Below are 27,311 nucleotides of genomic sequence, written 5' to 3'. Positions count from 1 at the left end.
CTCAAAACAACTCTCAAATGACCTGAAAACAAAGATTGTTCAACATTATGGTTTAAGGGAAGGCTAAATGATATGATATGATACTTTATTGTCAGAACATGTCTGAAATTTTTCTTGCATCACAGTGTATTTTCTATGTTTGCAGCAATCATCACTTACACAACATCACAATAATCATAATCCACAAACTCAAAAAAAACACAGTACATTTACAATCTTGGTTTACTATTGTCATTTAGCTCAAGGATCACCTGGTGCACAAAGGAGGGATTCTGTACCTTCGATTTGATGGTAATAATTCGAACTCATTATGCAGAACATGATTGGGATCAGAAATTATATTATTAGCCAGTCTTAACAAATTATTATAATAAGTTGAGTCATATAGCTTCTCTAGAGGCATGCCAACAATCCTTGAGCAGATTTTTAATTGATTAAACAACTGTATTTTCAGCTTAACAGACAGGCTTTTATACCAAATAGAGTTTACAGTATACAGTAAACTCATTATTACAGACGTAAAGAACAAAGGAAGAATCTTTTTGCTTACGCCGAAAGACCTAAGACGACGAAGAAAATAGATCCTCTGCTTTGCTCTTTTGCAGAGAGCATCAATGTGATCTTTCCATGTTAACATGTCATCAATCATTATTGTCTGATTTTACTATTCAGAATAAAAACAGGCATTATATGAGTATCGCATGTAGACCCGAATATAATCTCTTCTATTTTACTTATGTTAATGACAAGATCATTACTCTCACACCATTCAAGCAAATTAGTCACACCCTATTGATGAAACCTAGGACTGTCCCGATCATTCAGCACAGATATTAACACGGTGTCATCAGAATACTTTAAAATATATTGATTTAACTTGTCAGTTCGACAATCATCTGTATACAAGGTGAAAAGTATGCCGGAGGTGATGCAACCTTGGGGTACTCCGTGATTTGTTGTGATGGCAGATGACAACGTTTAATTCATTTTCACTCTCTGAACTCTATTAGTAAGGAATGAGATATACCAATGAATCAGATGAGGATTTACACCCAACTGTACAAGTTTTGACACCAATATGTCAACCTTTATGGTATTGAATGCAGAGGAGAGATCTAAAAACAGGGTTCTTATAGTTGTATTGGATTGATCTAAATGTTTAGAGACGAAAAAAGTTATCACAGAGATATAAGCTGTCAGTGTCCACTGTGAGGAACATAGTGAGGCAATGGAAGACCACAGGCACAGTTCTTGTTAAGGCCAGAAGAGGCAGGCCACGTAAAATTTTGGAGAAGCAAAGGCGAAGGATGGTGAGAACGGATGGTTAAAAACAGCCCACAGACCACCTCCAAAGACCTACATCAACTTGCTGCAGATGGTGTCACTGTGCATCGTTCAACAATTCAGCGCACTTTGCACAAGGTGAAGCTGTATGGGAGAGCGATGCAAAAGAAGCCTTTTCTTGACACACTCCACAAAGGAGTCGCTTGAGGTCTGCAAACGCACATTTGGACAAGCCAGCTTCATTTTGGAATAAGGTGCTGTGGAGTCATTTGGTCATAACAAGGAGCTTTATGCATGGTGGCAAAAGAACACAGCATTCCAAGAAAAACACTTGCTAGCTAGAGTAAAATTTGGTGGAGGTTCCATCATGCTGTGGGACTGTGTGGCCAGTTCCGGTACTGGGAATCTGGTTAAAGTTGAGGGTCACATGGATTCCACTCAATATCAGCAGATTCTTGAGAATAATGCTGAGGAATCAGTCACAAAATTGAAGTTACGCCGGGGCTGGATATTTCAACAAGACAACAACCCAAAACACTGCTCAAAATCTACTCGGGCATTTATGCAGAGGAACAAGTACAATGCTCTGGAATGGACATCCCAGTCCCCATACCTGAATATCATTGAACATTTGAAGCGGGCTGTCCATGCTCGGCAACCATCAAACCAAACCCTAACCCTAGGTCCAAAATACATTCGTCCAGAATCTAGACACTCATTACAGGCTATAGGAGGCATCTACAGGCTGTTATTTCTGCTAAAGGAGGCTATATATATTGATGTGATTTTTCTGTTGGGTGCCCAAATTTATGCACCAGTCTAATTTCGTTTTGATGCATATTGCACATTTTCTGTTAATCCAATAAACCTTATTTCACTACTAAAATATTACTGTGTCCTTCTGTTATTTGATAGATCAAAATTAAATTGCTGATCCAAACACCCAAATATTTATAAATGAAAATCATGGAAATTGTCAGGGGTTCCTAAACACGTGTGTGTGTCCGAGTGAGAGACACACACTGACAATTTGGGATGTGCTAGCCTAGTGATTAAGGTGCTGGGCTACCAATCGTAAGGTTGTGAGTTTGATTCCTATCTGCTAAATTATGTAAATGCACCTTTAGCATCTGCTAAATTATGTAAATGCAGAGTGAGTTTGTGTCAAGGAGAAAGAGTGAGTGTGTGTCAGAGTGTGTTTGTGTATGTGTCAGACAGAGAGAGTGTGTGAGTGTCCGAGAGAGAGTGTGAGTATGTGTGTGTACGAGAGAGAGAGAGAGTCCCAGAAAGAGAGAGTGTGTGAGTGTATGTCCCAGAAAGAGAAAGAGTGAGTGTGTGTGTCCGAGAGAGAGAGAGAGCGAGAGAGCGCGCGCGCGCGTGTGTGTGTGTGTAGTTTCTGCGGAGAGACGCTCCGCTCCGATGGTGCTGAATTTTTCCAAGATGTCGTCGCTGGAACAGAGACTCTCCCGAATCGAGGAGAAACTGAAGCAGGAAAATAACGAACCTCGCAGACGGATCGACCTCAACATCGACATGAGCCCACAGCGCTCGCGCCCGAGGCCCAGTAAGTGCGCGCGGATATTTCTGAGTGTTTAGCAGAGAGACGGGAGCGAGCCTCGGTACAAGCTAACGTGCTAACTGGCTAGCTACATAAACAAAACCCCAAGCGCTCATATCTGAGCTCAGCTTCATTCTAAATGCTTGACAGCGTCTTATCCGATTAAACAACTGTTTATTAATCGCGTGTACCAGCAGACATTTGGTAGACATTTTAAATAACATTTAAATCACAGACATGGATTTCGTTGTGTTGTTGACTTGCGAAGCTAAACTAGCAGGCCCTTGTCATGACATGGCTAATGATAGCTAGCCTGGCTAATGCTATATTCTGCCTACATGGCTTTTGTTTTCGAAAAATATATTTTTTCTCACTCAAATGTACTTGTGTTTATAAAGAAGTTTAGTGTCCCAACGTAGTAAGGATGTGTGAAGAAGAACGTCAGCGCTTTAGCGTTAGCTTCCAGGTTTGACCGCTCTGAAGGTAGGCAGTTAGCATAACTTATAATTACTCGTATAATGTGAGCTAACGTGCTAATGACAGTAGCTGCTCTCCTGAGTACAGAGCGCTCAAATAACTCGACACAATGTTTAGACAAACAGAAAAATAAAGTAAAGATATAGACGGTCAGTTTATACATCTCTCTCTCTCTCTCTCTCTCTCTCTCTCTCTCTCTCTCTCTCTCTCTCACACACACACACACAAACAAACTCACTCACTCACTCACACACATTCATTCACTCACTCACACACATTCACTCACTCACACACACACATTCACTCACTCACACACACATTCACTCACTCACTCACTCACACACACACATTCACTCACTCACTCACCCACTATCTCTCACACACACACACACACTCATTCACTCTCTCACACACACACTCACACACCCTCACCCACTCACTCGCTCACTCTCACACACACTCTCACACTCTCTCTCTCGCACCCACTCTCTCTCTCACACCCACTCTCTCTCTCACACACCCTCATTCACCCACTCTCTCTCACACACCCACTCTCTCTCTCACACACACACTCACTCACTCACTCACTCTCACACACAAACTCTCTCTCACTCACTCACACACACACACACACACATTTAGCTGCAGATTATAAATGTATCATGTTCACACTGGTCTCTGTTTCGCAATCAAACCTGTGCCAACTATGAACAGATTCAGTTACGGATTTCAGATATTTCTCTGTCTTCAGGTTTGTAGTCCATTCTTCATCGACACGCTTCAGTCCTAAAGCTGTTAAATCCACAAATAATAGGATTATTTTCTGAATATGTGTAATTGAACCTAAACATGTAAATGAAAACAGATTTTTTTAAAAATGTTTTAAACTTTATCGACCCATGCGTGTTGTCTTGGTTCGGACCATCCATGTATATTGTAACACAGAGATATGCTTTGACTGTGAGTTCATTCACACTTCTGCTTAACTGAAATCTCTGATTTTTACCAGTCGATTCCTGTGAATTCCTTTAACCAAATTGGGCTTGGATGTGGTTGGGGGAAGATTAGGTATGGAATCTGTCAACATTAGGAATATATATCCCACAAGCTATGTGACAAGTGTCTGTTAGATTAACACTTGCACATCATCAAATTTGGTCCTGCCATTTCCCATTCACTACATAACTCTCTCCAACATACCAGGAAGAGTGTTTTTGTTCACTTCAGAGAAAAGTGTCTACCCGTTTCCACATATATGAACTCACTAATCGGGCAAGTTTGGCTAATGTCGTTCTTAGTGACAGGGCAGAGAGAATAGTACCATCACTCCTGCCCCAAGAGCACAGTCAGTTTTGCTCTCTTGGCTGTGGCAAGGTCTTAATTTTTACATTTACAGCATTTTGACAGATGCCTTTATCCAGAGTGACTTACATTATCTCATTTTTTTTATACAGCTGAGCAATTGAGGGTTAACAGTGGCAACTTGGTGGTGGACCTGGGATCGAACTCACAACCTTCCGATTGGTAGCCCAACACCTTAACCATTAGGCTACCACATGCCCTCGACATAATTCAAACTTGTGATCTCCAAACTACAGGATTAACGCTATTCATGTCTTGTAGCCATGTCTTAGGGGGTTTTTACACCTGGTCACTTCATGCGTTTTCTGTGATCCGATAGCTATCCGATGGTAAAAAGACCAGGTGTAAATGCCCTCCGAAACGGTTTCGAGACTGATATAAATCCGATCGCTCAAACCCCTTCAGGAGGTGGTCTGGGACACATTTCAGATGAAACTGAACAGGTGTAAATGCATGTGGTTGTTCAAGCCACATTCGTCAGCGCTATACTCCTCCCAAACAGAAGTACGTCACTCGCAGGTGACTCGCGAGTCGTGCATCGTGCAAGAAACAAATATGTTTTCCCACCAGCGCTGGCTCTGATCTTTCACCCAGGTGTCTCATTGGGACTTAAAATGCACTGCTGCCGCCAGCGAAAATGCAGCAAACAGTAAATGCTGTTTTTTGTGGCAACCGCATACACCAAAGTGTGTTCCATTTCAATTACCCCGGAAATGAGGTAAAATATATTTGCATTTTGGGCGGGAGTAGAAAGATCAGATTGATATCCGATTCGCCAAGACGCATTTATGTGGCCTAATGTAAATGGAACAGTTTTAACAAATCAGATAGCTATCGGATCAGAGAAAACACATGAAGAGACCAGGTGTAAAAAGGCCCTTAGTCACCTATAGGGGTCAAAAACTGCCAACTTTCATGAGAAGAACAGAGCATTTTACAGACAGACTAAAATGATGGGGTGATTGTGGAAAAATTGCCATGACCCGGATGTAGTGTGTCATGCCACGACTTAGCGGAGTTGAGGAAATGCTTTTGGTTTCGCCAAATATGTGATACCTGTAAAGCTCATCGATATCATTGTGGAGAGTTTGTCTGGTCAACGAGACATTATAAATATCAACGTCCGTATCGTCGTGTCAGGTTCCATGTACAACACTTAATCCTGACCTCTTCACAGTAACTGGAATGTCTCAGATTATACCAGCACCCAGTATCCAGTTGGTTTGTTCTAATAACACACACGTCGGTTGGTTTCTACGCACATAAGCTATTACCGAGTCTAGATATTAATGCACCGCCTCGTGTGTGAATTGGTTTCAAATTCTCAAGAGTAGGGTTTGGTTTTATATAACATCTATAATAGGAATCTTTTAAAGTGAAGGTCTTTTACATCATTTTTTTTCTGCCATAATGTGTTTGAACTGATTTGTGGAGCTCGGAGTTGCAGTAAACTCCAGGATTGTGGTTAAACACTGACTTTCTCGGCTACTTCTACAATTTATTTCCACTCTTTGGACATCATATCAGGTTTACTTAGCTACTGAGGCAAACACTGGTGTTGACATGGTTATGGATTCACATTATTAATAACTTTTTAAATGAAGCTTATTGTCATTTTCTGACTCAATTTTCTTTGCTCAGAAGGAATTTACCATCTAGGTAACATTTAGTTACTGGTGGTCTCGTGGTGTCTAGTAATGGAAGGACCAGGAAATGGCTGGGCTTCAGTCAGTAATTATGTAGCTACACACTGCACTCATGTCTGTGTGCTTTATATGAATAAACTGATTGCTTAGTGCAAGTCATCATTTTATAAAATCTTGTGTGCTCTTACTGTGGTGCATAAATATTGATCCACATGGCATGCAGGTTTGTAGAAGTTTTGCTCTGTGTGTGTGTGTGTGTGTGTGTGTGTGTTATAAGACTTTGCTTTGAGTGGAGGATAAGATGTCTTGTATCATACATAGGTGTGTGAAGTATTTGTGTATATGAATTCCATGAAGAGATTGTTTGTCTTTGAGAGAGAGAGAGAGTGTGTGTGTGTTTGTCAGAGGCGGAGATTGACTGACTATTTTTTTTCTCAGTAACGAGCGTGTGTGTTTTTCTCTCCTGTATCTAGTCATCGTGATCCAGCTCAGTCCTGCTCCAGCCCCTTCCCAGCGTGCAGGTACCATTCACCAAATCACCCTCTGCCACTGCATCTCTCTCTCTCTCTCTCTCTCTCTCCCTCTCTCCCTCTCTCTCTCTCCCTCTGACCCCTCCCCCCTCTCTCCCTCTCTCCCCCTCTCTCTCCCCCAACATACATACCTCACGCCACACTCTCACTCATTCTGTCACTCTCACTCTGCCTTTTTTCCTCTCTCTCTCTCTCTCTCTCTCTCTCTCTCTCTCTCTCTCTCTCTCTCTCTCTCTCTCTCTCTCTCTCTCTCTCTTGAACTTACTATTTGATTTGCTGAGCTCACACACAGCCTAATATTGCATAGTCGGTCATGTTAACGGCTGAGTTGTAGTAAAACAAACCAAATTCATCCTTTCACCATTTACTAACTTCAGACCATTTAAGATGAGCAAGAAAATGAAACATTTCATCTCTGTCTGCATTTCATTTGATTTAATGTCTGCATTAATTATTTATGGATTACATGCAAACCTTTGCATGTACACATAGCCGTAACAGTCCTTCTTTTTCAGCACCTTTTTTCTTTGCTATTTTTCTATTTTTTCTAATACCATTCCTCCCCACACTTTCCTGAAGACATCATGATTCCATTTCATTTTATCGCTCGGCGCACTTCATGCGGCAGAATAGGGATAAATTGCAATCACTTCAAGTTTCCGACTCAACACTTTACACTGTCTGCATCACCTTAACTTCGTTCTGTCCTATCCTGCATATTCTCTCCTCATTTTCTTGCCCATCCATCCATCCATCCATCGTCTATCTATTCATCCACCTTCCCTCTCCTGTGCTAGAGCGAGTTTCCGTGGCAGAGCAGTGTGTGTGTTTGTGTGATGGTGTGTTTGAGTTGGAGTATGGATTAACCCGTTTCGATGGATGGAGAGACACTTTGCATGACGTCGCTGTAACTGCACGTCTCGGTCGCAAACATGCACACGTACTGTACACACACGAGCTAATACAGCACTTGACAGAGCATCTAAAGCAGTCGGTTGTTGCTGGGATTGAACTTGTCTGACGTTTTTCCTCCTCTCTAAAGCTGCCTGTTTGTTCGCCTGTCTTTCGGAATGGCTGACAGTTTTCAATGCTGAGTTCTCTCTCTCTGTGTGTGTGTGTGTGTGTGTGTGTGTGTGTGAGAGAGAACCACAGGTCTCTTGATGTGTGTGTGCCTCAGGTGCCTGACTGCACTGACTAACCCGCACTAACCAGTTTTCATCCACAGGCATGTTTTTTTTCTGGTGGAGGAAATCAGAAGCACAGCAATTAATAAGACTTCTTCTCTGTGTAAGGCTGACCGCAGGAGCGCCGACCGCTAGTTCAGCCACGTCGACATTTTCATGAGCCTCTAATCTCAGGCTGTTACACGGTCTAACACTTTTCTATAAGGTCTATAAGGTACACAGTTTACATTGAACAAATGACCGTGATGACGAGGCAAAGAATAAATCGTTTGGAGCTCTAGAGATAATTCTAGCTTCTGGTTTTGATGTAGTCTATTTATTTAGGTGACGTGAGGCTAGAAAATGTTTTTAAGCCAATCTGTAATTTAAACGCAAGTCATTTCCCCCAGAGTTCCAGTGGTCACCCTGACATGAAGTTTTACTGTCCATGTTGCCTCTGATTGAGTTCTGCCTTTTTTTCTTTTCCCCCTGCTTTTTTTCCCCCATCTTCTTTACGTTCAGCTTTGCAGCTGCCGCTGGCCAACGACGGTGGAAGCCGCTCCTCTTCCTCAGAGAGCTCGCCACAGCACCACTCGTACCCCAGCCGACCACGTCACATGCTCACGTTGCCTACTCCACCCTATGGCCTACAGAAGAGCTTAGAGAAGTATGCAGCCTACATATATATTTATATATATACGATATTTTATATGAATACACACACGCAGAAATGGAAACATGGTTTCTCTGTGTGCAGTGCTGAAATAGACCAGAAACTACAGGAAATTATGAAACAGACGGGTTATCTGAAGATCGACGGACAGGTGAGACACACTGTTGACCATCATCGTGCATAGCAACAATCACAAGATCCTTAACGTTTAGGTGGTAAACTGATGCCTATAGAAGTGCCCACTCGTACGTTTTAGCTGTAGCGTTTACGATCTCTGAGCCGTCGCTGCAGCGATACAGGAGACTGAATAAGCCACTGCGCAGCTTGAATAATGACGCAAAAGACAAACATTTGTTTCTGATGGAGTTTTTATTTAATCCTCGGTCTTGTGAGTGAGTAGGAAACAAGAGGGAGGGGCTACAGTCACTTTTCCAGTTTCTGTATTTAAAAAAAAAAGCTGTTCAGATTATTAAGCAGTGCTTACACTTGATGTATGTTTTGGTGTTTTCTAGCTGTTGTTTAGCACCCATGGCAAATTCAGTAAGTAAATATCATAGTAAGGATCATATCGTCTGTCATCGTGCATTTTTAAGAGGCTAATTTTTATGTGTAAAATAAGAGGCTTTAGGGACCGAACGATTTTCCAAAAAACTCTCAGCGGCTAATTGAGCTAAAACGACCGTGAAGACGATACAGGCTACAGGCACTAAATGTGTATGGCAGAGTGACACATGCCCTGTGTTGTAGCTAATGAATTGGCCAGAGAATGCGGAACTATGAAAGGCTTAAAATCGATCTGTAACCTGTTTCAGCGTTACCCTGCGGAGGTGACGGATCTGATCAGCGAGGGTGAGATCGGAAGCGGTACCTGTGGACAGGTGTTCATGGTGCGCTTTAAGAAAACCGACCATGTCATCGCTGTCAAGGTGAGTGTACACACACACACACACACACACACACACAATCAGCATTTGCTTTGTAATAATGCAGGGTGAAAGAGCAAGTGGTAGTTGAACTTATTTTGCAATATCTATGCACAATATCTGTTCACAATCAAACAGAAAACATGATTCTTGTAAACTGTAAACTGTGTTCCGTTATGTTAAGTTTCAATAACGTCTCTTAATATATTTACAGGTATCTAACGTTGTCCCTTTGTCTCTTTTTCACATTAAATCATATGTATGATTTTAGTATTTGTGTGTCAGTGCTGCGAAAGGGAAAATAAATGAATGTGTGCACAAATGCACTCGGGCTTTTCTTTTTTTTAATGACTCTTTAATTGCTTAGTTGAATGCCTGCTATTAAAGCCAGTAAGTAATTACTGTTTACTCTTTCAATCTCTGCATGTTACCGGCAGCGTATGTGTTTGTGAACAAGCACAGCAGAGCGGATGTGATTTATTTAGCTGTATTTGTTAACGTGCGCGTTCACAGCAAATGCGGCGGACGGGAAACAAGGACGAGAATAAAAGAATTCTAATGGATCTGGATGTCGTGTTGAAGAGCCACGACTGCCCGTATATCATCCAGTGCTACGGAGCTATAGTCACCAACGTGAGTCTCACTTTCATGCATTTTTGCAGTCAGCCAATCAGGTGTCAGAAAAACAGAACCTAAAGATCATGAATATAAAGGTGTACAGGTGTTCCTAATAAAGTGTTTAGTGAGTGTGTGATTAATATTGTTGTGTTTATTTAGTTTTATGTTCTTTTTTTTAATGTATTGTTGGCTGGATATTGTGTATAAATTCCTAATGGTGTGTCGCTGTGCTTACAGACTGACGTGTTCATTGCCATGGAGCTGATGGGGACGTGTGCAGAGAAGCTAAAAAAGCGGATCCAGGGGCCCATACCAGAGTACATTCTGGGGAAGATGACCGTTGCGGTGAGCCACAATTGTGTTCCCTTTCCTCTCTAAGGGCCTTTTTACACCTGGTCACTTCATGTGTTTTCTCTGATCCGATAGCTATCTGATTTGTTAAAACTGTTCCATTTACATTAGGCATTTACACATAAATGCGTCTTGGCGAATCGGATATTCGGATATCAATCCGATCTTTCTACTCCCGCCCAAAATGCAAATATATTTGACCTCATTTCCGGGGTAATTAAAATGGAACACGCTTTGGCGTATGCGGTTTTTGTTACGACGGTTATGCTACAAATAACAGCATTTAGTGTTTGCTGCATTTTCGCTGGCAGCAGCAGCGCATTTTAAGTCCCAACGAGACGCCTGGGTGAAAGATCACCTGCGAGTGCCGTACTTCCGTTTGGGAGGAGTATAGCGCTGACGTATGTGGCTTGAACAACCACATGCATTTACACCTGTCCAGTTTCATCTGAAATGCGTCCCAGACCACCTCCTGAAGGGGTTTGTACCATCAGATTTATATCCATCTCTAAACCGTTTCGGAGGGCATTTAGACCTGGTCTTCTTACCATCGGATAGCTTTCCGATCACAGAAAACGTGACCAGGTGTAAAAAGCCCCTATTTTTCCAGTTATCTGTTTATGTATGTCACGTAGATGAAATGAAACAATGTTAAGAAACTCTTTTTTCTGTTCGTCACTCCGCAGATAGTAAAGGCTCTACTGTATCTGAAGGAGAAGCACGGCGTCATCCACAGAGACGTGAAACCATCAAACATCCTGCTGGACGCTAAAGGACAGATCAAGCTCTGCGATTTTGGAATCAGCGGCCGCCTCGTCGACTCCAAAGCTAAAACCCGCAGCGCCGGCTGTGCTGCTTACATGGCGGTGAGTGAGGAGACACTTTACTACGAGAGATCAAGCCCACACGTGCAACCGTGTAGTGACCGACTGGGGTTCTCTCTACACTACACAGCGATATTCTGTGCTACAGCCATAACGTAATCACGTGTGTTTGTGTGTTAATATGTTCAGCCTGAGAGAATAGACCCTCCAGACCCCAGTAAGCCTGACTATGACATCAGAGCCGACGTCTGGAGTCTCGGCATCTCTCTGGTAAGTTTTATATTTTCTTCATAAAAAATATTAACTTTTAACTGCAAAACAAACAACAGGCCAAAAGCATGGAAGTATGTATATGTCTTTAAAGGGTTCAGGTTTCACCGTAGAGCAAAACAGGAAAGCTCTGGCACCTAAGCTATGGCACAGACCCTACATTACCATTACTTATAAACCAACCTCCAAGAAAACACCCACAGAGGGTTTGAGCTAATTGTCAGTACTGCTCAGAATCTCAGATGGATTCCAAGTCATTTCTTAATCCTACACCAGACTGCTAGACCAGACTTGTGCTATTTAGTTAAGTGACTGTATGCTGGAACTTGCTGCTGCGGGTTTTTTTTTCTTTTCTCTCCTGTTTTTTTTTTTCTCTCCCCTTTGATTGACTGCTACTGTACAGACAGAGAGAGAGAGCAAGATAGAAAGAGATCGAGGCAGAGGGGGAGAGATCAGGGAGACTGAGACAGCGAGAGAGCTCAAGACAGACAGAGAGAGAGACAGATTACAGTGAACATGCGTGAGAGAAACTCAGAGCAAGGAGACAGAGACTTTGAGAAGGAGCGAGAGAGAGAGAGAGAGAGAAAGAGACTGAGACTGAGACAGCGAGAACGGTTGAAACAAGGCGAGACAGACTGAGACTGAGCAAGAGAAAGGGAGAGTGAGACAGAGTGACCGGGAGAGATCCAGACAGTCTGTGTGAGAGAGAGAAAGACAGAACGAGCATTTAAAGCTTTTTGAGATTTAATTGAATGCAAAGGCTTCGTTTATATTGTTGTATGTCTTTTAACGAGACGTTTCTAAGAGCAGCAGCAGTTGATTGGTTTATATGTATTTTCACATGTAATTCTGTTGGTAATCAACATGTAGAATGTCTTATTGCCCATGTGCCTATTCCCTGTAGGTGGAACTGGCTACAGGTCAATTCCCATATAAAAACTGCAAGACAGACTTTGAGGTGCTGACCAAAGTGCTACAGGAGGATCCTCCACTTCTGCCTCTCAGCATGGGCTTCTCCCTAGACTTCCAGTCCTTTGTTAAAGACTGGTACACACACACACACACAATCATCACATCCTGCTCAACGAACATATATACCAGGGGTCGGCAACCTTAAACGCTCAAAGAGCCATTTGAATCCGTTTCCCACAGAAAAAAAACACAGGGAGCCACAAAACCCATTTGACATCTAAAATGAAGAGAACACTGTATATCTCATGTTTTACCTTTATGGGAAGTATAGAAAAAACTGTAGTGTGTTGCATTTATGAAATCAATGAACTGCTACCGAGTAAATGAAATTTTAACAGTTTGAACAAACCTTAACAAACACCTTAACAAAAAAAGACGCTGGGTCGAAGGTTACTTTCAAATAAAACGTTCAATGTCTAATCGAGTCCTCGTCGTAGTCATGACGTCAACATTTTAACCAAAAAATGCGTCTGCTTCTGTGTGTCGGATTTTGCAAGTCGGCGGTCATGTCGTATATTTTGAGCGACTAAAAAATTAAACACGGTTTATTTTGATGTTAGAATTTAGAATTTAATTTTTCTAAAAACTAACTAACTAAAATAAAATAAATTTAAAGGAAATATTTATTTACCAAATCTACAGGGAGCCGGAGCCGAGGGTTGCCGACCCCTGATATATATACAGTACACAGTAAAGTTCAGGCTGCTCAGTTTAATCATAGCACTAAATCTTTATTGTTTTCTTCTTTGCCATTGCAGCCTCACAAAGGATCACAGAAAAAGGCCGAAATACCACAAACTGCTCGTGAGTGTCTCACTAACAACAACATATTGAAATATAATAATCCATATTAGAATAGCTGAGTAGTGTTGCTTTAATATGCATGTAAATATCACATTGACATATTAAGCGTATTGTATGCAATCCCACAGTCGGTAACATTACACTCTGTGTCACCTCAACAATGCAAAGTTTCAAATAAAAACCCCAAAAACACAAGCAGCAGTATTTCAGAACTTATATCAGCATATGCGTGCACTAAAAGAAGACGATTTGTGTGTAAGTGAAGTGTGTATAAATGGAACGTAATATGATTGGCTGAGCTGCGTAGTCGACACCGCTGTGATACTGTTTCTTTACAGACAGACAGATGGGTAGATAGAAGGAGATATTTACATGATACATGCGATGCTGGTTTTATGGAATTTTTATTTTTACAATTAAGAAGAAATTGAATGCTTAATCTAAAAGTAATATTGACTTATTATGGGGGGGCACGGTGGCTTAGTGGTTAGCACGTTCGCCTCACACCTCCAGGGTTGGGGGTTCGATTCCCGCCTCCGCCTTGTGTGTGTGGAGTTCGCATGTTCTCCCCGTTCCTCGGGGGTTTCCTCCGGGTACTCCGGTTTCCTCCGCCGGTCCAAAGACATGCATGGTAAGTTGATTGGCATCTCTGGAAAATTGTCCGTAGTGTGTGATTGTGTGAGTGAATGAGTGTGTGTGTGCCCTGCGATGGGTTGGCACTCCATCCAGGGTGTATCCTGCCTTGATGCCCGATGACGCCTGAGATAAACACAGGCTCCCCGTGACCCGAGAAGTTCGGATAAGTGGTAGAAAATGAATGAATGAATGACTTATTATATAAAGTCAATATTAATAATTATATATTATCGTCAGTAGGTTTTATGTTTTAGCAAATGTAAAAAAAAATGTATGATGTATACTGTAGGACTAGTTTATAGTTCTAGTATATATGTCTGTACGCTCCTTTGACCGTTCAACCTTTCACCCTCATGCCACAGGAGCACAGTTTCATCCGGCGCTACGAGGTGCTGGAGGTGGACGTTGCAGGCTGGTTTCAGAGAGTGATGGAGCGCACCGAGTCTCCACGCAGCAGCCAGTGCTACAGCCAGCACCAGCTCCACTCTATGTTCAGCAGGTAGCCGCGCACGCAGAGACGAACGCACGGCGAGACAGAGTCAGGGACGGACGAAGAGAGAGCGTGGAGGGTTGTGTGTGAAAAGGGGGAAGGGATGGAGCAAAGCTGGTTTGAGACAGAGTAAAGATGACTGACAGACAGACACGAGCAAGTGTGTTGTAAATTTGAAACCTATTTATATTTATCTTTATATTTTTCCTTTCTTTCTCATCCACCACCCTATCAGGACGGACCTTAGCCTTAGGAGTTGCTAGTCGTGCACGTTCACATGTATAGTGTCATACACATTCACTACCGTTATAAGCTATAGAGCACTGTACAGTGTAAAGCGACAGCTGTGAATATCTTCACTTCTTACATCACGTATTGACTTCAATTCAGTGTAAGCCATAAGGCTGCGCGGTGTGTGTAGCCGCCCTGCATAGTGTGTGTACAGTTTTGTGTTCATACTGACACTGTGTCCTTCACCACGGTCGTTAGCTCCGCATCCTCCATTAGCCCCTTACTCAGGGACTGAACAGAGTAGTCGAACAACACTGAGCCAAGGTGTGTGTGCGTGCGTGTGTGTGTGTGTGTGTGTGTGTGTGTGTGTGCGTGTTTGTTTTGTGTGTGTTTTATGCATTTGTGAGTAGTCTTATTAGTTATAAAGTCCTCATTTTCCCGGACAGCTCACATGTCCATAGATAAGTAATAACTTGAGGAAGCAGTAGTGTTTGGAAAATGTCTGTTTGTCCATCACATAAGAGCTAACACAAGGTTAGACATTTAGGACTTGTTAGAAATAGTGCTTCAAAGTGTTATCGATCGAATTTGCTGATGGGAAGTTATTTTGCTGTAAAGACAAAAAAGGAAAAAAAAAAGATGTTTAGCTCGTAGCATTTAATCTAGATCATGCTTTTATTCTACACATCACAGGAGAGTTGGCATGCAAGTGGGAGAAAGACTAGTGAGAGAAATTGCTTGTAGATAAAGATGACAACCGAGTCGGCTATTCGTAAGTAGAGTCTAGATGGAAGTGGCGTTTTTTTATCACCAGGCTTCCACAGAGGTCAGATTGTAATAAAGTCTATCAACAACAAAAAAAACAAAACCGTGACTTCATACGTTAATAGCTTTACTTTGTTGATAGGAAAGTAAGAGAAATCGAAGCGTCACGTTCGTTACATCACGTGGTCAATAAAACAGGCATCAGTGATAGACGTTAACGTGTCGCTGTTGGAAATGTCATCGTACCTGTCGCTTTGGTACTTCGTTGAGTTTGAGGTGGTGTTAATTCCCACCCTGTCCTTTACCTGTCTCTGTTGGCCAATCGCAGCGCAGTTGGGCGGCATCCAGCCTTTGACCAGCCCTCAATCATGAACTCCTCTAATGTTGTGTTCTGAATAAAATTTCAGCAAAAACCAACCTGCTGAGGATATATTAGGGGGAAAAGCCGATTGATCAAAAGGACAAGAAATTACATCATGGTTAAGTAGTTTTATTTACATTTGTACAAAGAAGATTGAGAAGGTGAAAAACAGATGAAATTTTAAGTCTGGATCTAAAGATGACGACACACGAATTCTCTCACGGTCAACAGAACCGTTTCAGTTAGTCGCTCGTCCAGCTCCATCTTAAATCCATCCTTTTATCATCATTTTTCTCTCTCTTTTATTTTCCCTCCTTCTATAAGTTTGGCAAACCAAAGCATTTTAGATTTCTTAATTTCTTCTCCTGTAATCCCTGATCACCGGTCCACAGCTTGTAGAGGAGCCACATTTCCCAGAACCAAAGTCGTAGCAGAGAAGTCACTGCTCTTCGAAACCAAATCACTGCATGAACGAAGGAAGAAAAAACGAGCGAAAGTAAGTGAGCTAGGGAGAAACGGGACACGGTACGTCGACAGAAGGAACCGGATAAGCAAAGAAGCAACAGGATATTTGGAAAGGTGTCTAAAGGAACGTGAAGGATGTCGAACGTAGGAACGGACAGGCGAGGAGAGATGGGAAAAGAAAGTGTGATGTGATGGGAGTCGTGATGTTTTTGATAGTGTAATCTTCCTGGCGGTGTCGAGGTTAGCGCTTGATCTTCACTGACTGCTGGACATTGCAGAAAAGCTTTCCACGTTATCAAACCAATATACATTGTTTTTTTTTATTGCTAGGGAAAATTAGTGTGTTTATTTTTATTGCGTTGTTCATTATTGTTGATTTTTTTTATGATTATAATATTTATTTATTGTTACTGCTGCTATTGCTTTTGCTTTAGATGCTGCTGTCAATATATTTTATTAGCCTTTTTTTCTCTCTCTCTCTCTTCCCCAAAGGTCAATAGGGTTTTCTGTTTCCCGAAACCAAAAAAACAAACAAAAACGTGAACCGTTGCAATGTCTACGAATTAACCAAATACATTCAAGACTGATCGTGAAGAAAAAGACTGTAAGATCGCATCAAGGAGGTTTTTATTTTTTTAATTTTTGAATTCAACGTGTATAGTTTTAAAAGTCGTACAAACCCAGTGTTTCAATTTCCTAGCTAACGAATTATTCTTAGAACAAGTATTAAATGTGTGAGTGGTCATGTTTCTATAAGAGCTCTATTTCAGCACTCGGCTGTAACCGTGTACGTAGACGTGATGTGCGTTAGCTGTAGTCCGTTCCGTCCTGTGGTGGATGGTAGCGTTTTTGAAACGTCTCGTTTCCTCTTTAGTAATTTTCTGTTGAACACCAGTGTGGGTCGATGCGGCTTCAACAGAAAGCTGGATTTCTATAGAATAGCGATTGATCTTAGCATTGCTAGAAGACAGGCTTCACACTTTTCCACCAGTCTGCCGTCTTTAGCAGCGTATCTGCATTAAACGCGCTATAAAATACCATCTTGTGTACAGTCTGGGAAAAACGAAATCTCCAAACCCACGTGCGACTCGACTCGGCACGATCACCTCCTGTCGGTTTGTCAGTCAATCATTTTCTCTTTCTGTCTGTAGATCTATCTTAATAAAAGTGTCATCCATTTTTTTGTTTAAAAAAAAAAAAAGACACGCCGCATCAAGCATATTAATGCTGAGTCATGACTGTGAGACAGACTCGTCTGTGTGGCTCGCTTGTTGACGTCACGTGCGGATAAGAGAAGCCACGTTTACATTTAGAGTACGTTCACAGAGTGCGTTTACATGCATGGTAATAATCCGATTATTATCCCAGAGCCCGTGGGACTCGACACATCCGGTGCATTCACATGGTCGTGTAACTAGCAGACTGCATTTTATTCTGCATTATGTGTGCATTTCATGACACTCGCTACTCAGGTGACACCTACATTTTATCCCAATAATCTGATCTACATTTGTGATAGAAAACAGTTTGACAGCTCTATAGCATTAAAGTCTGAGCCACACAGAGGATCATTTGGACTGATTTTTACGCTTCGGATGAGCACCGGTGTGTTCGATTATCTTCTCCTGTTTATACCGTGGTGCGAGGTGTACATTTGTAACCCCTGAGATTTTGATGTCATGCATAAAAGACTGATACAGTACACAGACCTGCTGGCTGTAGTGTTTGTTTTGGTCTGAAGTCCCACTTATTTTTTTTCCCCAAGAGCTTCTACAAAATCCCCGGTTCTGAAGGTCAGTTTGAATCTGGGATCGTGTACGAGGTCTCGACTGTTCGACCTCGGATAACATGGTATAAATACCGTAAAGTGGATCAGACATTATACAGATTTAGCGTGATGACATGACTCGGTTATAAAAAGTCTAAAAAGCTGTGTGGTCCTGAATTCTCTTTTTGAGATAAAGGTGATAAAGTTATAACCCAAACTGACCACCTCATAGGAACACGTAAACGCAGCAAAAATGCAGATCCAGTGGATCAGATCGGATCAGCACTCTGGCCCTGATAGAGACAGACACTTTACTACTAAAGCAATATTTGTAGCAACTTTTACTAAAATAAATCTACTGACTGACCCGAGTAAAATGACTCGGAACATCTTCAGATTATTCTGTGCATGTAAATACACTCATACAGAAGCTTGGATTAATCCGCTTAGATTAGACACCTGCATGAAATTCTTAGTTAAACATTTCTTTAAAAAAAAAAAAAAAAAGCTGCATCCTGCTCTCTTACCCCTGTACCGTTAATACACACACACACACACACACTCACAAGGAAAGCTCAAGTTAATGTTCTGATTTTCCAACTGTACCTCTCTTTTTTTGCTGACCCATTTATTCGTGTAATGTTATGATTATTTTATTTTTGACTGTTCTTTATTTTTGTGTGTCAGTGCTGTGTGTTTGTGTGCACATTTTTTTCCCATTTCCGATGAGCAGTACATGACCTCAGCAAAGCGAGAAGCAGAGAACACACCAGTGCCACTGCTTCCATAGCATTAGCGTGTGTGTGTGGGTGTGTGTGTACTCTAGCGCTGTATGATGGGAGTTTATTGATATCCCCCCATCTGTAACCAAATATTCACTATGCAGTCTTTCAGTCAGCTTGCTCGAGCCCTAAATCTCCTGTACACACACACACACACACACACACACACTGTGGTGAAAACCTTTGCTTTTATGATGGACTTCTTTGCCTTCAGCCAGAAGAGAGTCTTTTCTGTTTGATTCATGTGTGTGAATGAGCTGACGCATATTTAAGGATTGTACTGGGGTGGGCGGGGCTTGTTCACAATATAGGGTGGGGTTTAGACAGTTAGTCCAATGCTGTAAAGTGTATCGATTGCATGTTATCTCAGATGTAACTGCCATTGATTTGACTTTTTGATGGGAGGGAAGGGGCATAAAACTATCTATTTATGATTTTTACATATTATAAATATATATAAATATATATTCTGTACTTTTTTTTTTCATTGTGTTATTAGAAAAAGACACTTTTGCTTTGTCTTCTTACCTTGATTGAATATTTGCAATATGACGTTTTTATTTTTTATCCTTGCTTGATTTTATGCTGTTCTCGTTATGGTCATCGGTTTATACGTGTGTAGCTTTTTAGATCATCACCACGTTCCTGTCCCAGCGTCGTATCTTGCGTGCAAACGCGGGACAGATCGGGTTTATCCGTCGTACGTTGAGAAAGCCGAAACGTTTGTCACGGTTGCGATGTTGTATAGTGAAAATCTTCAGGGGTTATAATCTCACACCAAACTGAACAAAGACATCACGTCAAAGGTGTGTGTGTGTGTGTGTGTCTTTCTATTCAACTCCTTCATCACCGTGGGATTTACACACACATACACACACACCGTGTCTCTAGACCACGATCTTACCCCGTGTGTATGTACTCGTTCTCCGGTCGCTCTTCAGTTCCTTCATGCTGTATAGAGTTATAAACGTCACCGTTCCGAGCTGCTGTTGCTTTCAGACTAATGGAATGTATCATTTTATCATCAACCTTTTCCACCTGAATTCCAGCTCAGACTCCGATTCAGTCTGCTGTCTTCAGTAGGACGTGTCAGTGATCATCCCAAACCTGTAGGATTACACCGATAGAACCTTTTTTTCCCTTCTTTTTTTTTTTTGTGATTATTTATTTATTTTTTGTTTGTTTCTTTATTTCTTTCGTGCCAACAGCTGTAATTAGGCCGCCTTTAATTCTTCAGCCGTAGAACAGTACGAGAATCTCCTGCCTGTGGGATTGTGTGGGATTTACTGTGGTGTAACGTAACGCACGTGCTGTAGGTAAATACAACAAATCTGAAATTTCACACAGAACTGTTTATAGAACAAAACCCCCACAGCATCACAGCATTATACATGCTTTTGTCTTTCTCTCAGTTTATTTTATTTAAAAAAAAATTTTTCGCCCACATTTATATCCCTCTTAGTCTCATTTTGTCACTATTTCAAATGAATTCAATGCCATTATATTGTGAATACCTCAGGATTTTTTTGAGAAAAAAAAAACATTTAAGAACTTAAAACAAATAAATCCAAAAAACTTAAATTCTGGTGTGTGTTCAGTCTTTTCTTTTTAAACTTATGGTCAATATGAATTTGAATCGAAAGTGTTTATAATAAAGGACGTTATTGTCTGTACACGTGCACGTTCATCTCGGCATTATTAACAGACGTCTCTTTCAGCAGCGATCTCTCTTCTACTCCAGCTAACTGACCTTTAGACTGATTTGTCTTTTAAAAAAAAAGAAAACACACAAGATACACAGATCAAACTAAATCGCTTGGTTTTAAACACACACTGATGTACATCACTGACCTAATCTTTCCATTCACACTTTCAAAACTGAACGTCAGAATGATTAGAACAATGATTTCCACAATTTAGAATGAATTAGGATTTATTCTTTAGCAGTGTTCGAGTCATCCGTTACATTTGTTTAAATAGTAATGCAGAAAGTTTCAAATGAATAAATTATTCATATTAATCAGTGCGAAAAAGCTAAAGCCGTCTACATAAAGAAACTAGATCATAGAAGGATTTGTCTACATTTCGTTCTGTTGCAATGGTTTTTTGTTTTGTTTTGTTTTTTTGTTTTGTTTTTTCAAAAAAGTTTGTTATAAAACAAAAATAAAAAATATTAAGTGGTTTTAACAGATAAAATTGAAATGCAAAAAAAAACAACCTTTGAATCTGGAGTGAGATAAAATGAGCGAGAGTGAATATTCTCTGAGTGAAACTAACAGGAAATTTTGAACTACTGAAGGATCAGCAGGATGTGCTGACAATATTGCATGGATAATAATGTGCAAGAATTGAAGAGAAGAAAAGAAAAGAAAAGCAGCTCATATTCACTCTTAGACTATTTTCATTTCCTCGGTAAACACAAATAATCCCGCAGCTCACGTCACGTCGCTTCACGTGGCTTCGCACGCTCCGTTTCTCACTTCCTGTTCTTTTCCTGCTTCAAAAGTACACTAAGATCCTAAAATAAATACCTAAATACCTGCAGACATTAAGTCCGGTTTCACTTTGACGCTTTACGATGTATTAATATTAAACGTTCCCTTATTAAGGCGAGACACTTCAGGGAAATAAATGTCACAGTGTCGTGCTAGACTACATTTTTAGATGTATATTTCTATTTCTGTGCAGTTTATATACATTTTTTGATGAAACATTCAAAGTTTTTCTCTTAAGAGCATCTTCACTGTGAAATAAATATATTAGTTCTACCAAGATTACATCATTAAGTATGCAAACGTATGCAAATATATGCATATTACAACCCATTTAGGCACTTTGCATAAATCTTTGTCAAATTTAAAAGAAAAATAAAATTCCGATAGAAAAAAAAGTAAGAGTATTAACTGGTAAAAACTGACTGTGATATCTATTGTTTGAAATTTTCACCCTATTCACCTGTAGTGTCTTGCCTTATAGCCATAAAAAGCTGGTTTAAATGTTCACTATATTGACTGTCCAATTATTACATATTAATTAACTCCAAACATTCCTAAATTTTGGGTGATTTTTGTCACATACAAGACGTTCGTCATTAAAGGTGTTACTTATGTGGCTCATTGTTAATGTTGTTGATTACGTTTTAGGTGTTAATAATACTTGTGGCTTATAAAATACAACGAATCCGCTAAAACGTCTCAGTTTAGTGAACCTTATTCTTACCGAGTGCACTTTTAAAGCCGTCTTTCTATGTTAGTTCAGTACATTCCGGTCTCCTCTTTACTCCACCACTTCATTTCTAAGCTCTGTCTCTCTCTCTTCTCTGTAATTCTCTCTCACTTCTCTCTATATTCTTTGTATCTCTCTTCATGTCTCTCTCTCCCTCTCTTCTCTGTAATGTAGTTACTTCTAGAAGCTCTGAGTGTTTCTTACCTCTGTGAGCTCTTCACCACACACACACACACACACACACACACACACACACACACACACACACACACACACACACCTGTCATGACACTTCCAGTTCTCTGGCACTGTTATCAGATATCCTGGGATGATGTCACACAGTTTATACTGGCCATTATTCTGAGCTAGAGTGTCTTAAAGGGAAAAAAACAAGCAAAAAAAATGATAGAACAGAGAGTTAGAGCCCTTTAACACTCAACTCCCATGATGCTTACTGTGATGTTTTTTTTTCCTTTGCTTGTTTTTTCCATCTCACACAACTAGTGCAGCTCGAGCCACCGTTTTTTCTCGTGGTGGCTTCAGTGGTACCACTGTATTTTTGAGCAGTTATCTTTGGTTGTCCGTCTTCCTCCTTGACTCCTCTTCCTCAGACGGATACGTGGAGGGACGATTCTACTCTTCCATACTTGGAAAAGGATGATGATGCCACGTCACTTCTGGTCAGCAGTCGGAGAGCTCGGAGCACGTGTTGGACTCGCTGGGGTTCTTTCTCCGCTGACGGACCGATTTCTCTTCATCCTACACACACACACACACACACACACACACACACACACACACACACACACACACACACACACAATATTCATAAATAAATACGAATGAATAAGAAAACGTGGTTTTGGTGGGTGTGGGTGTGTGGGTGTGTGTGTGTGTGAACTCACAGACAGAAAAATATCATTTGGTCCCCATTCTCCAGGTGACTGGTCTTCAGGGTCATCAGCTTCCTCCTCCTCTTCCTCACCTTCCTCTTCTCTCACCGTGTCCATTCCATCTTCCTCATACTCTGTCAGTCCATCTGACTCCTCTGCTACACACAAACAAAACCATTATCAATATTATCAATAGGTTTCAGTGCTAAACTGATTAACATGAGTGCACTGGGAATAGTGTCTGAGATGTAACAGCGCTGTACTTATGTTAGTAAGTAAATCAACAGATCGCATTTGATCGCACCGTGCATTGAAAGTTGAATTTATTATTGATTTACCATCAGCGCCGATGTAGCTCTGCACGGGCTCAATCCTGGACACGATTTCAGCCAGATCGGTGAAGTCTGCACCGGGACATGTGTAGCTCTACAGTACAACAACAAACAAAGCATCATGTAGCTCTACACATTAAATGAACCCACACCAGTCAGCGCTTTCCTCCACAGCTGCTCTGTGATGTAGCATGAAAAGATTCTGTGGCTTCAAGTGTCCCAGAGGAAGAAACTGTTTGAGCCTTACCAAGTGTCAGGGCAAGAAACTGGCAAATGACCAAATCACAGATTTTGCCCCGTATGTGTGAGGTGTTACTTATTTTGATTATGAACAGATTTTTTTGAAACTCTTGAGAAACTCACGTCGGCCTTCTTGCTGTCGGTGTAGTCGGCCGAGCGGTGGTCTTTCAGCATGTTCTCTATGATGTCACCACGTGCCCAGCCAGTAAACAACAGCTTCCCGTGTTGGTAGCCAATGTCCTGCGCATGAATAACATGTGTAAGTGTATATTATTACAAGAGCTATGTGGGTAACATTCTTCATGTAAATTTCATCTTAATCCCAGATCATCTAAAATAAACTTCTTTCTGTGGATTCTGACACTGTACATGCTACATGAATATCTGTAGTCATGGAAAAAAAAAGGTCGCAGAGCCAAAAACAATCAAGCTTCTGACACCTGAATGCTCATTTGGGCTAAAGGGGAAAAACTGTAAATTGTGTATTTCATATGAAAGCTAACTTTAAAATGACCAAAGTTTTGTGGACACCAAACCATCACATCCATAACCATCCTTTTCCAGATTTAGTTCCCCTTCGTTGTTATAATAAGCTCCAGCCTTATAGGAAGGGTTTCCTCTAGGTTTTGGAGCATGTCTGTGGGTTTTGTGATCATTCGACTACAAGAGCATCAGTGAGATCAGACACTGATGTTGAGGGAGGAGGTCTGGGGTTACAGTTTGTTCCAGTTCATCCCAAAGGTGTTCAGAAGGGTTGAGTCAGAGTCAGGGCTCTGTGCAGGACACTTGAGTTCTTCCACTCCAACTTTGACATACCACAGGACCCAAATGTCAAACACTGAGGAAGCCTTAGGATTAAAATCTTAAAACAACACAAAAACAGTCGGAAAAACATCCATAATCGGAAAACAGAATCAAGCTGTCCAATAATCCAACCGATCAGCAAACAGAGCAAAGCAGGTCAGAAAGAAAACAGGAAGGGGCTAAAAAGGCACAATAACAGACAGGAAAATGGCGGGATGAGTTAATGAGAGAGTGTTGGCGGCATGTTTATATAGGGAAGGTGAGGATAAAATGCCCCGAAAGCGTCTCATACAATATAGCCACCAACCCTGAAGTGACATTGCAGAGCCTCGAACCAGGAAATGCATGCTGACAAGAGCTTGCTTTGTGCACAGGGGCATTGTCATGTTTGAACAGGTTTAAGCCTATTAGTTTCAGAGAAGGGAAACTGTAACACTGTTGTGTGTTTCCAACATTGGGGCAAGATTTTGTGAAAGAACCGCACACTGTATGGGTCTGATGATCAGGTGTCCACAAACTTTAGACATACAGTATACATGCATTATCAAGTGTGGCCAAATATGATAAAGTGTCTGAGAGAAACTCTCACATAGATCTCATCAAATTTGCCAAAGTCCAAAGTCTTGAAGCGGTCGATGGGCGGCCGAATGTACTCGCAGTAGCCACTCTTTTTGACCAGCTCCAGTTGCCGGACACACGACACGTACGCCAGTCGGGACTGGATCTCAGCCATATCAGGCACCTAACACAAGAGACACAAGAGAAGATTACTGCTGTTGATCTCATTGAAAACAGCTCATGGATTGAGTTTAGATAGTTTGGCCATGGATTTCCAATTTACAATTCAGGTATCTTTCTTAAAACGTTATAGAATCTCTAATCTTTGGGCTGAGCACATTCATCTCAGGATCAGGATACAGAATAGCTAGTATTTGCTCAATAATTGCTCAGTTAGTCATTCTGCTGTTTGGTTTCAGCAGGAGCACTGAATCTCAGGTGTCCAAATGTGTTATATGTATCTGGAAAACTTATTAAACTATCATCCAAGGAATCAAATGATGTGATTCAAACATAGCGTTTCAACATATGAGTGAGTTATGGTGGTCTAATACAATTGCATTATTAAATGAATTATGCATTTGTTAGTACAACCTTCCTTCTCACCTTAACTTTCTCTGCCCACGGGTTGATCCGTTTCCACAGCAACCACCAGCCAGACAGACTGTCACCATAGTTACATAGGTCAGTTTCATCCTGGCTGCCCACATCAATAGCGATGACCGTTTTGGCTCCCATATTGCGAGCAATGTCCGCTGTGGGCCATTACAATTGCACACATATCCAAGAAAACATCCGAGTGGCAGCAGGAGGAAGCAAACTTTGCTGTTATTATTTTTTGAAAGCGATGCAGTTTTGACTTTCTTATTAAAACATGCAACCACCAGTAAGCTGCGCACACCATTGTACATACATTTCATTACGATTCATGCCAATTAACAGACACACACATATTTCTGCACAGATAGAGACTGTGGTTAATGCAGCTTACTGATGTGTGTTTGGGCCTGAGAGACTAAAGACTGGGACAGGACCATCAAGAACCATTTAAAAGCAGAGTTATTAACTGTGATCAGGTTTGAAAGGTTTGTTACTGATTTGCACAAAGACGACAAAGAGGAACATTACAAAAGCTGCATTCAGATAACAGACTGGCATCCATCCAGACAGCATACTGAAAAAAAATGTTGTTGCAATGGTAAAGCCCAAATGAAGCTCAAGATAAAGTGGACTCGAAACTGAACTTAAATGTGGTTTCAAAGTCCTAATCTTCCCAGCCGATGAGTCTTTCATGCCCAGTATGAAATAAAAAATCAAACAGTGAAATGACATACAACAAACCTGATGAGTATCAATTAATTCTGTTTGGTTTGGATACTATTTGTAATAATAATAATAATAATAATAATAATACATTAATTAATTAATCAATTGATTAATTAATTAATCAATGAACAGGAGATTTTTTTTTTTTGGAGATTTCAGGTTGCCTCCAAATAACATCTACCTTGTTATGCCTTTATACAATCAGCCAAATAGATTATTGTTTTTGCTCCCAGAGTTACATCATGAAATGATTACAGATACACAACACATCAGAATTATATAGCCATGCCTGGCAAACACAGATACAATAAATTAAACTATTCATTTCCCTATTCTATGTCAAACACACAAACACACACTACTTACCCACAACCAGACATGGACAGAGTTTCCCGAAACCATGGGAGCTCATTATCATAAAAACCATGAAGCCAATTTAATTCAAAAACACTTCAGGTAATATTAAGGCTAGAAAGGTTTTGCGGGAAACTGGGCCCAGTCCTTTTACAACCCACAACTTATTGGATCAGCAGACCGCCCCTTGTCTTTCCAGAGGCCCAGCTAATAGAGGTCATCCCTGCACAAGGCTCTACTTGCCTGGTAGGTTGTTGATGTAGCCGCCGTCCATGAGCAGGTTGCCATCTTTGGGGTCGCAGAGGGGCGGCAGGTACCCGGAGAGGGTCATGCTCGCCCGCACATAGCGCCACAGAGAGCCTGCCACGGGGGAGGGGGAGGAGGAATATAGCCTCTTAATAACCTCGAAATAACGACTAATGTCTACGGAAAAGTAGAGGTTAGCGATGCGCAGACCAGCAGGGGGAATGCGTAACGATGGGCACCCCGTGGATGGTGTGTGGGAGCCATGGGTAATCGCACCTCATGTGTGTATGTGTGATTTCTAAGATTATATTAGCAATTAGGCTTTGACTTAAAAACACAGACTTCAAACTCTCTGCCTCACACTAAGCTTGGAGGTGATT

The 27,311-nt window shown here is 41.2% G+C and overlaps 2 protein-coding genes across 9 annotated transcripts in view; one reads left to right on the top strand and one right to left on the bottom strand.

The window, feature by feature from the left end:
• Positions 1-2,567: 2,567 nt before the first annotated feature.
• Positions 2,568-20,534, top strand: map2k7 (mitogen-activated protein kinase kinase 7). 2 transcript variants are annotated; one of them, XM_027156658.2, is made up of 12 exons: positions 2,568-2,848; positions 6,801-6,848; positions 8,543-8,687; positions 8,778-8,844; positions 9,506-9,619; positions 10,130-10,249; positions 10,472-10,579; positions 11,272-11,451; positions 11,599-11,679; positions 12,584-12,726; positions 13,410-13,455; positions 14,454-20,534. In XM_027156658.2, exons 1-12 carry the CDS (start codon positions 2,704-2,706, stop codon positions 14,592-14,594), a joined length of 1,338 nt encoding a protein of 445 aa, XP_027012459.1. In that variant the 5' UTR covers positions 2,568-2,703; the 3' UTR covers positions 14,595-20,534. The 2 variants fall into 2 exon arrangements, with proteins under 2 accessions (XP_027012459.1, XP_027012461.1); XM_027156660.2 differs by lacking the exon at positions 6,801-6,848 and having other exon boundaries at positions 2,571-2,848.
• Positions 18,648-27,311, bottom strand: part of pnpla6 (patatin-like phospholipase domain containing 6) — a 39,371-nt gene continuing 30,707 nt past the window's right edge. For 2 of the 7 annotated variants that reach the window (XM_027156652.2, XM_047803122.1), the window contains exons 29-35: positions 26,929-27,045; positions 25,612-25,760; positions 25,037-25,189; positions 23,767-23,883; positions 23,410-23,497; positions 23,084-23,229; positions 20,869-22,937 (exon numbers count right to left, since the gene is read on the bottom strand). In XM_027156652.2, the coding sequence (XP_027012453.2) occupies positions 22,860-22,937; positions 23,084-23,229; positions 23,410-23,497; positions 23,767-23,883; positions 25,037-25,189; positions 25,612-25,760; positions 26,929-27,045 (848 nt within the window). In that variant the 3' untranslated portion in view covers positions 20,869-22,859. Of the gene's footprint in view, positions 18,733-19,010; positions 19,122-20,868; positions 22,938-23,083; positions 23,230-23,409; positions 23,498-23,766; positions 23,884-25,036; positions 25,190-25,611; positions 25,761-26,928; positions 27,046-27,311 lie in introns of those variants that run through there. The other 5 variants (XM_047803120.1, XM_047803123.1, XR_007138445.1 and 2 more) reach the window with 4 other exon arrangements.

This window comes from Tachysurus fulvidraco, chromosome 18, assembly GCF_022655615.1.
Source record: "Tachysurus fulvidraco isolate hzauxx_2018 chromosome 18, HZAU_PFXX_2.0, whole genome shotgun sequence".
NCBI lineage: Eukaryota > Metazoa > Chordata > Actinopteri > Siluriformes > Bagridae > Tachysurus > Tachysurus fulvidraco.
The sequence above is the reverse complement of the archived record's forward strand: the minus strand, read 5'-3'. Positions and strand labels throughout refer to the sequence as shown.

Excerpts from the sequence above, each read along its gene's own strand:
- map2k7 (XM_027156658.2), top strand. The coding sequence starts at position 2,704 with ATGGTGCTGAATTTTTCCAAGATGTCGTCGCTGGAACAGAGACTCTCC. Across the intron at positions 8,845-9,505 it reads ATCTGAAGATCGACGGACAG|CGTTACCCTGCGGAGGTGAC; the intron begins GTGAGACACACT and ends AACCTGTTTCAG. Across the intron at positions 11,680-12,583 it reads GGAGTCTCGGCATCTCTCTG|GTGGAACTGGCTACAGGTCA; the intron begins GTAAGTTTTATA and ends TATTCCCTGTAG.